The sequence below is a fragment of the Myxine glutinosa genome, chromosome 1, assembly GCF_964187855.1.
Source record: "Myxine glutinosa chromosome 1, kmMyxGlut1.1, whole genome shotgun sequence".
NCBI lineage: Eukaryota > Metazoa > Chordata > Myxini > Myxiniformes > Myxinidae > Myxine > Myxine glutinosa.
The window spans coordinates 414,395,928-414,406,595 of NC_136261.1; the positions used below are offsets into that span (position 1 = coordinate 414,395,928).

Below are 10,668 nucleotides of genomic sequence, written 5' to 3' on the forward strand. Positions count from 1 at the left end.
CGATGTCTCTCCGAAAATACCGACTGGACAACCCTCCCATCCACTTTCTGAATAATCCTCTCCAAGAAGTTCTGTCACTCAAGCTTTTGGGTCTCACTATCTGCCATGATCTTTCCTGGGAAAACCACATTTCAAATCTGGCCTCCAAAGCCAGGCGCCGTCTGGGCATCCTCCGTCATGCAAAGTCCTTCCTTGGTACATCTGACCTCCTCACCACTTACAATGCTTTCATCCGCAGCTCTATGGAATACTGCTCTCCCCGCAGCTCTATGGTCTGGTGCTCCTGCCTCACACCTAGCTCGTCTTCACGCTGTTGAAACCAAAGCATTCAGAATCATTGGAATCTCCCGCGATGAAGCTAACTCCAAGGGCCTTTCACTCACTCACCGCAGGCAGGTTGGTGGTCTTTCTGTCTTCTACCGACTCCTCTCTGGCCTTGCCCCCCCCCAGCTCTCTCTGGGCTCTGTCCCCTAAATATTCCTACAGGTCGCACAAGATCTGCCTGCAACCCTCTTATGGTTAAACTGCCAAAATCAAGACTTTCTGCTCACCTTCACTCCTTCATTCCTCTTTTCTCCCACCTCTGCAACAAACTCCCTCACTCTCTTCAATCCCACTCCACCCTCCAGGTCTTTAAAACAGCTGTTCACCACCATCTCTTATCTTCCCCCATCCAAAACCTTGATCTTTTCTGCCCCCGCTAATTTCACCCAAAATCCTACACTTTTTTTTTGAAATACCAACTTCTGTCCTGGAATTCCTTGGTCTCCTTGTGTTTTATACCTCTCCACCCCCCCCCCCTTCCCACACCTCCTCCCCCCAAGCCTTCTCCCTCCCACACTTGTCCCTGCTCTCAAATGTTGTGTTTGTGTGCCTCCCCTTCTCTCCCCATCTTGTCTTCCGCTCCCTCTTTTTTGTTTTGTTTGTCTTGTTGATTTGTTTGTGAAATAAATGTTAGCTCTTTCACGAGCCTCGATTCAGTATACAAAAAAAAAGAAATTTTTTTTTTTCGCTTTTGTTAAATTAAAACAATTAATTTAAACAACTACCTACTAAATATTCAAGCCACAAATTTGGTAATCCAATTTTCAATCCGTAAGGCATACACCGTCATCCTGGAAGAATCTGATCACAAAATATTTCTTTGTTCGTTGACTCTTTCCATATTGATAATTCAGTTCATTTCATTTGCATCACAAATATCTCTGCAAACAACACTTCACCTTCACCAAGACACAACAATTTTAATTTACCATTTTAAAATAATAAAGCATCTGCAACATTTGGCAATACGTTTTGCTTCAAAAGAAATGTTGACTTTTGTTTGAAAAGAAGAGGCTGATCACTTGTGTTTGAAATTCAAGTATGAAACATTTTCTTCTGATGTCTTCATAGCACCTCCACTATTTCGTGTAGGGTTCCGCTGTTGTAATAGCTGAGCGGAGTCATAAACTGACCCTGCTCTGCATGTAGCACCCTTGCCACTCTTGCTGTGAGCCATAGTAGTTCTTGAACAAGGCCTTCGTCCAGTTGTGGTCGACTTGCCTCCTCACTCATCATGAGTGGGAAGCAAGTATTGATGTGATGTTGGTTGACCAGCAAGATGTGGAACAGAGATGCCAGATGCATCCACAACGATTTTAGGACCATGGTGTTCAAGTTGTTCATGGTCCATACCAGGAGCAACCAGCAGAATTGTGCACAGCCGTTGTAAAGGAAGAAGCACAGCCGTTCGCTTACGGCTCCACGCTGGTTCCCCGGAAGTTGGTAGAGCAATGACACACGTCACCGCATCCAGTAGAAGTTGCAGGTAAAATGTTGTCCTGCAATTACTGACGTGATGAATGTTCGAGGCTTTCGAACAAAAGTAAGTGATTGCCTTTCTTCCATACGTTGCAATGTGATCCAGGCAAATGGTCACATAAATTTTCCTTGGTGAAGGTAAACATCCATCTTCAATCTTGCAAAGGAGAATGTCTTCATCATTCTTTGAGAAGGAGGGTGTATGCCAAGATTAACTTCATTTTTAGCCACAAATTTTCTTTCTCGAACTTCTTCCCAATTGCCGTTATCACATCATTTGAGATGATGTGATTACAGTGTACATCTTTATCTGCTTTCCACACACACTGAATCAGATAGGGTACATCTTGGCATGAAATTACCATGTATTAACTAATCATGTATATCTTATTACAGCTTCACATTTGACAATTTATTGTTTTCCTCAAAACATTCAAAAAGTTATATTCATTTATATACTTCACACGAATAATATCCAAATCAGGTATGTATTTTGACTACTAAACTAAGAATAGCATTTAAAGTTGCTTTCAGGTTAATATAATTTGAAAAATTAAACTCATGCAGTTATTTTAATACTACTCAAAGAAAATAAATGCATTAATAATGAGTATATATGATTAAAATCACAAACAGGAATATCTAATTCCCAACAAATTTTGCAAACAAACAAACTATGCATAATGCATCCATTATCATAGTTCCTCCCCCCTTAAAAAAAACAAAAAAAGAGTAATTAATGGTTTAGTGGTATCTACTAGTATGTACCTTCATCACTTTAATTTTCATGGTGTGTAGCTTGTGGTGATATGAGTTCCCTGATCTTGTAAAACTGACACAATTCATAACATTTTCGTTATGCCATTATCTTAACTCTACTGTACTCATTTACAACATTACTTGATTCAATCTTTTAATCTCGGTATTCATGTCATCATAAAAGTCTTTCTATCGTGATTCCACATTTGTTCCTATTCTCATCAACATCCTATGATTTATCAATTTGTTCCAACACACTGTAATCAAGGGAGTAGATCAATAATGGTGATCCTGAACCACTAGACCATCCCATCTATTTACATGGGGTTTTCCAATCTACCCGCTCTCCCACCCCAAAATCTTACCCTTTTTTCTAATGCCCTCTTTTCTCCCTATGATCATCAATCTACCCAGTCTATCATTAACCCTATGATCATTCGATCATTCTACCCTATGGTCATTCTATCATTCTATCATTAACCCTATGATCACTCGATCAGTCTACCCTCTCTGAACGTAGAGATCAATTCTCTGCCCATTCTTTCGTTAATCCAACAAATATTTTGTCATTCATCATTTTCTTTAATCAATCTATACTCCTACTCGACTCATCTCCATCCAATATATTCACAAACAGAACCCGATCGCTATTCAGTCTCTGTGCCTTTATAAAGTGAAAAATTTCCCTCAATGATCGAGTCTGTGCGCCACCAGATCCACAAATCATTTTGAGATTATAATAGATGGTCTGTCCTCCAACGATGTGGCGTCTATCAAAGTTCTCAGACCATTCATAAATACTTTTCCTTCCTCCTTCTAGAACTCCCATCTTAAGATTCAATCTTTGATCAGTCTTCTCAATAGGAACTCCCATTAACGTTTCTAACAAATCAATCTAGTACTTTTCACATTCATTTTGTTTTCCATTCTTGTACCAATTTTGGCTTTTCCTCCACTCTTTAGTTTGATAACAACTATCTTCTATCATTTATACTTTGTTAAATCCGAATGGAATACAATCAATTCCACCCTTTAAAATGTACCTTTTATCATCATAGGCACTCAATGCTTGTTTGTTTACCTCTTCCGTATATATATCGTGTTTATAACTCCTAATTCCATTAATCTTCCTAAATGATCCCTTTTTAGTTTTCAAACAATCATAATAATCACTAAAATTTATAGTCTCCTTAATAACACCCTTTTTAACCCCCTTTAACTTCTTATCCGTCTTTTCAATTCCTCCCACGATATAAAGACTTGGCATTTAATATGGAATATATTTTTTTTCTTGACTTGGGTTTACTTTCTTAACTCAGTATATCAATCGGGCGAGTTTCTTTTACACTTTGGTGATTTCTTTGTTAAAAGAACCATGTCACTGATTGTCTGTCATAGCAATAAGTCAACAACAGGATTATATCACAGGTGGCGTGGAAAAATGTACGGACAGGTGCATTTGATGGTTGGCTTCACAGTCGGGTATACAAGGGTTGTTGCATTCTGTATTAGTGGAAAACAACTGCTGCACATCTCCAAAAGTTATTGCCGCTTCCTCTGGAGATGGTCCGTCAACTCGACATGCTGTTTGTCATGGAGTGGTGGCTTTATAAAATTACGGCATGAAACAGCGTGCTATTGCTCGGCAGTATGGCATCACTCAAGGTCAGGTGTCAAAGATCCTGAAAGGAAATGCTCAGAGGGGTGTCCCTACTCCAATACCGAGGCCAGGACGTCCCCGCAGAACCACAAGGAGGGATGATCGCCAGCTGCACCGGTTAGTCCACAATGGCCGTACCAAATCAGCTAATCGGCTTCAGGCTGATTGGCAGCAACTGACAAATGTGCCTGTATCCAGAAGGCTAGTCAACCAATGACTGGTTCAAGCAGGCTATCGTGCCAGGCGTCCCCTGAGAAAGCCACACCTGACCAGACAACACCGCCAGCGCCGATTGCAGTGGGCCAGAGAGGACCGTCAATGGCAGCCAGGACACTGGAAACACGTGATCTTCAGTGACGAGTCTAGATTTCTGGTCTATCGTCAAGATAGCCGCGTCCGAGTGTGCAGACAAATGCATGAAGCGTACAACAAAGATTGTACAGTGCCAACAGTCCAAGCTGGAGGTGGTGGGTTGACCGTTTGGGCTGCTTTTCATGCAGGGGCAAAACTGACCTGGTTGTTCTGAATGGAAACCTGAACCAGTTCAAGTACAGGGCCATTCTGGAAGAAACATTGCTTCCATTTGCTCGTGCAGCCTTTCGAGGAAACTTTGTCTTCCAAGATGACAATGCACGGACTCATCGTGCTCGCATGATCCAACACTTTCTTGCTGACCGTGGTGTAGAGCATATGGAGTGGCCTGCCATGTCCCCGGATATGGATCCGATAGAGAACTTGTGTGCAGAATTAACACGTCAAATCGACCACTTGGACCAGTAGCCGACCTCTGTACGTGAATTGCAGCAGGCTATTGTCACTGCATGGCAAGCGATTCCTGTCCAAACCTTGGCAAATCTCGTGAACAGCATGCCTCAATGTGTACGTGCTCTCCTGAATGCTCGTGGGGGTTACACGAAGTACTGAACTGTAATTTTACTGTCCGTAATCCCAGCCGTAATTTAACTTTTGTTTTTGTTAAAAAAATTTTTGACTAATGTGCAAAATAAAGAGATACTTCTGGAAAACGTACAGAAGTTTAACACAGTACTGTCCATGAATTGAGTTTGATATCAGTTTACATCACTTTCAAGGATCAATTTATTTGTTTCGAAATGTCAAATGTGGTTTTTGTTTCTTTTAAAGGTCACATTAACAAAATCTAGAATAATTTCAACATAATTCCAATGAACTTTTGGTTCTAAGACATCTTGAAAAGTAAGTTCACCCCCACAAAAAAAAATTCCATATTAAATGCCAAGTCTGTATTTATAAGCATATGCTTTTGATCTCAACCCCACAAACTCTGTCATAACATGTCCTCCCATCTCTTCCTTAAACTTTCCAATAACCTTCTTATTCTTTGTTGAAAACAGTTCACTATCTGGTGTTTCATTACTAGTATCATATACAGCAAGATCCTTCTTCATTTCAGAATAAACATCATCAGTCTTAATCTCTAGGATGAAACTGTCAGTATCCATATACAACAAACTCACATTGTTTTCATATCTTGGTTTGAGGTTAGTATAATAATAATCATACATCAAGGACTTTGATAAATCAAGACTGTAGTCCCAATGTAGATTGGCTTGTCCATTTCAACACTTTCTTTCATCATATGTATAGCACAAAAATTTTCTGTGAAGATTTCTGCTCTGGAGAAGCTTGGTCTGTTGATCAATTTTGAAGTTTGTTTCCATGATGTTGATAGACGAATATTTTGTCTCTTGCGGACATTCTCCATCGTCTTTCCAAATACAGCATTGTTCATCAGCTTGTAAAAGTCTTTCTCAAAATCATTCTTTGATTCAGTCCGACACCTAGTATTGTAATCAATGTATTATTTCAACCAATGACTGGTTAAACTTGAGGATTCTATGAACTTTCTCAACCTCCAATCCAGCCTCCATGCACTGTTTCAAATTGCATTGATGAAGAACATAATTCTTCTTATCATAAAGTGTAGTCAGCAGTTTCTCTGTAGGCTTTACACTAAATGATTTTTGATAATCACTCAGCCACTCTTTCTTTGGTGTTTCCTTTTCACAAGCAAATGGAAGATCTTTGTGGAGGTTATGGAGTTTCTCAGGATATTTCAAATCAACTTCAAAATAATATCCAGAATCTGAATCATCAAGGTGTGAAGAGTTAAGAACCTTTTTTAGCATGTGATTGTAATGCTTTTCCTTTGACCACTTCAATTCACCATAAGGAAGTGCTTGAGACATTGCCCAGCTGTACAAGTTGTTCGCATCATAATACATCAGGTAGGAGCTCTCTACCGATGGATCATAATTAGGAATATGCTTGTTATTTGCTTTAGCATATCTCTTTGAGCACACTTGTGAAATGCCACCTCTCTTTGCCTTCTCAATCATCAGAAGCATATCAACATCCGTTATGAGATCCAACTCTTGTTTGGTCATCTTTAGCATCGCACTCCAAGCCAGTCCGGGGGCAGTGTAGTAGTGAGCAGGGTCCAGCCCGTACCCAGTATGGCAGATTGTTCTGAAAGCCTCAAAAACATCAGCTAGAAGAAGAACATCAGTTTTCAGATATAGATCATGATATTCACCCAAATCGTTAATATTATAATGGCTCCAAACATCTTGTGCGTGTTGGGAATCAGAATCTGAAATATTTGAATGGTTGAGTTGGTTGTAGAATGAATCCTTTGAAGGGAGTTTTGTCTCAGCAAATCTCTCAAATGAATCCATATAATCATAGGGGTAAATTCCCTTTTGTGTCAATAGACTAGAGTCTGGGTAATATTCTGAAAGACATGGGAAATCATCGAGATTATTAACTAAAGTAGCAAGAGGAGACGCCATGAATTTATAAGTATCCAGGAATCTGATTTGTGTAAATGGAGTGGTATGAATTGTTTTTGTGAATGAAATATATTTCTGATCTGTGTTTGGAATTGCTGAGATACTTCCAGAGGTCTTTGAGAGTTCCGTGATCAATAGATGCGTATCATAATGAGCATTGTTATGAAGAAAGACAGGAATGAAAGAGGGGAGTTTATAATTAATATTACAACTTTGATGAGCCGGACCTCTATATTTACCAGTGAGATGACAATGATCTCTAACCTTTAAATCTTCACCAATTTTCTCCTCACAAATATGGCAGACAGCCTTTGGCTGCCCAAATTCTCTTTCTTCTTCTTTTGTTATGGACATTGGTTTATTGGTTTCTCTCATTATCTTGGTTAATCGAACACAGTCTTTTTCTAGTCGTTTCACAAACTCCTCTGGGGCATCTGGGCCTCTATACTTTACCAACTTATTATACTTCTTATCCACAGACGATTTAATATAATAACAAAAACCACAAGGAGTATGTTTCTGATATTTGTTTGTGTAAGATTCTTCTGGGTTTGATGAAACAGTGTCAATATTTTCCAAGATGCTTTCAAAATCAGCGTATATGACAAATGGATGTTTTAATGTTTTTTTCTCATCCTTGAATGAAATTTTTGATCCTTTCTTAGGCATGTTAATTACTATTGACACATGTTCACTACAATATGCAATATGTTTATCTAACCTATCTTGTGAGTAGAAGGAGTTAAGACACCGTTCACAAACGTATGCTTTACTCCCCCCACTCTTAACTTGTGTGCACACCAATTTAGAAAGATCTTTAATGCATGCATAATGTGATTTCTCATCAGAGTTAAATGACAGGAGGTTAACATGACAAGATTTATGATCATCAGTGAGTTTCAGAATCTGTACTTTATTTTTCTCAGTCAATCCGTAAACGTTAACGGATATATTATTCTTCTTCTCAAATTTTGAAATGTCATTAAGTGTCATAGGGAAATCAAGATCAGGGACATCCAGTTCACTCTCAAATTTATTATAGTGGGAGACTCGTTCAACATGATGGTTGGATGGAAGAAGATGAGCTAGGATAGACCAGAAGAAACATTTATTATCCTTATTCTTAATATTAATAATAGCTTTTTTATTTTGAATCACAGGAGGTAGATCAATATATGAATCAGAGTGAAGAGGGTCAGATTTAAGAACGTGGATATCAAAAACAGTATTCCATCAATATTGAAACCACTTCCAGTAATAGTATGCTCAAGTTCTTGTTCTTGTTTGATCAGTTGATCATAAACGGGATTGACCTGATTGTATGTTGTTATAAAGTGTGTGTCTGTTCTCATGTAAGCTGTATCAGTGAAAACATCACCAGTGAATGGATCTTCTATTGAGATTTTCATTTTAATACCCATATAGAACTTGATTGATTTCAACTCAATAAGAGTCTTTTCAATAAAATCTTTCACAGAGGGTTTGATGATATCCACAGCCTCAACAATTGAGTTGGGGCCAGGAGGATGAAAGTCAAATATGCGTATTCTGATATGATTTTTGAAAGAACCATCAGTATTCTTAATAGTAAACAATTTTGACAAGTGATTGTTTGTTTTAAGATGGGCTTTAAACCCCTTCTTGAGGATGGTTGTTTTACAGACCTTACAATATTTTGTTTTAGGTGGAAGAGGGGAAAGTTTGTGAAGAATGTTGTATGTATGTTTTGCTGTGAGCATATGTTGTTTATAATATTTTACTTCCTTCTCGCAAGTATCACAATAAACCATATTTATAGCGTGAGAAAACGTGGTGTTTTATATATATTGCTGTGCTTAAAATCAATCACTTTTGAGCTTTACAGCTCCGTTTTATATATATCGCTGTGCTTAAAATAAAACACTTTTGAGCTTTACAGCTCCGTTTTATATATATCGCTGTGCTTAAACTAAAACACTTTATCACTCAGAATCATCTGAGTCATAACTATCACATGAATACTCAGAATCATACTCGGAGTCATCAATAAAGCTACTCTCATAACTATCATTTGAGCACAAACTATTAGTATCATAACTATCATCTGAGTTCAATGAAATACTATCATCACCATTGTCCGAGTTCAATGAAATACTATCATCACTATCGTCCGAGTTCAATGAAATAGTAAAATCTTCACTGCTGTAATGACTCATATTTAATTAGCAGAAAAAACCTTTCCATCCATACCAATATACTTTCTTTCATTAACGGATTCAATCACTACATTTTTTATATCGAAAGTTATCTTAAAATAATCTCTAATTATCATAGAACGAAATTACATTTCACCAGAAATATTAACATCATTCATTTTACGTAGATCTACACCCTTTGGATTATTAAAGTAAATACAAATTTCTCCACGAGTATTGTTGATGGTCTTATCATTCTTTTTCAAAGTATCGCGATGGATCACTTTTTCAAGCTTTGAATAAATTGCCAGGAGTAGAGGAGAAACTTTTGTTAGATTTACTTTAATGGATGTCTTTCCTGACATATTTAGAGCTCTTCCTTTAAATGAAATAGAGGGGCTCATGCTATTCTCCATTATTGGTTTAATCCAAAAATTCCCATATTCATCTTTATTCAATTTTACATCTTTGACATATTTTTCCATATCTTTCCATAAGTAGAGATTGATTGAAATTTGTCTTTTGTGCTTTGAAACATTGTATTTATTAACTAATAAACTTGTGTTTAGTTTAAGTAAAAATTTACTGTTTAAATATGATAAATTCTGAAGGAGATTGAGAATTTCCAGACTCTCCATATGATAATTTAGAAATCTGCCACCATTGTGGTAGAATAGCGCTTAATAATGAGGGTTCATATAAACAATGTATTTTCTTTGATTTAATTTTAATTAATGATAATAAATAAATATATATATATATATAACTCCTTTAAATTAGAACCAAAAATGAATTACTTTGCAAGATTAATCAGAGAGATGAATGTTAAGCATTATGATGATAATACACCATTTCTTACAAGGGAAGAGACTATTTGTATGGAGGAAATGTATAAGGGTTTAATGATATTTATTATTCAAAATAATTTTAATGGAAATGTTAATACAAGATACTATATAAATATAACCACCTTTAGAGGCCATTTTTCCCCGCAAAGCGGGGGTTGGCCTTTTTTGGGAACCGTGGTTGTTGTTTTTTGGTCCCCTTTTTGAAGCAATGTTTTACGGCCGGATGCCCTTCCTGACGCCAACCCTTTTTGCCGCCTTTAACGACAAACAGGGAATTACCAGTGAACTGGTACTCAATTAGCTGACCTCGGAAGGATGACAGGCTGAGTCAACCCCCCTGGCATTAATTCAGTGATCGACCGGGATTCGAACCCAGGATCCTAGGATCCTAAGTTGGCACCCTAGCCGCTAGCCCAACACCAGGTGTACGCCAAAAGAACAAGATACTATATAAATAAAATAATGAATTATTTTGAAATTAAACCTGAACTCAGGATAAAATATAGAGTTTCTAAAATAGCTCAAATAAAGTTAGATGACTTGTTTTCCAAATATATAAATGAATGATTTTTTATCCGTTTGGGAAAATAAGA

At 37.5% G+C, this 10,668-nt stretch overlaps 1 protein-coding gene across 1 annotated transcript; it reads right to left on the minus strand.

Annotated features, from left to right (window-relative positions):
- Positions 1-1,224: 1,224 nt before the first annotated feature.
- Positions 1,225-9,895, minus strand: LOC144889610 (uncharacterized). The gene is made up of 2 exons (XM_078770545.1): positions 2,572-9,895; positions 1,225-2,113 (listed from the first exon to the last, which is right to left on the minus strand). Exon 1 carries the CDS (start codon positions 8,044-8,046, stop codon positions 6,055-6,057), a length of 1,992 nt encoding a protein of 663 aa, XP_078626671.1. The 5' UTR covers positions 8,047-9,895; the 3' UTR covers positions 1,225-2,113; positions 2,572-6,054.
- Between the last annotated feature and the right edge of the window lie 773 nt (positions 9,896-10,668).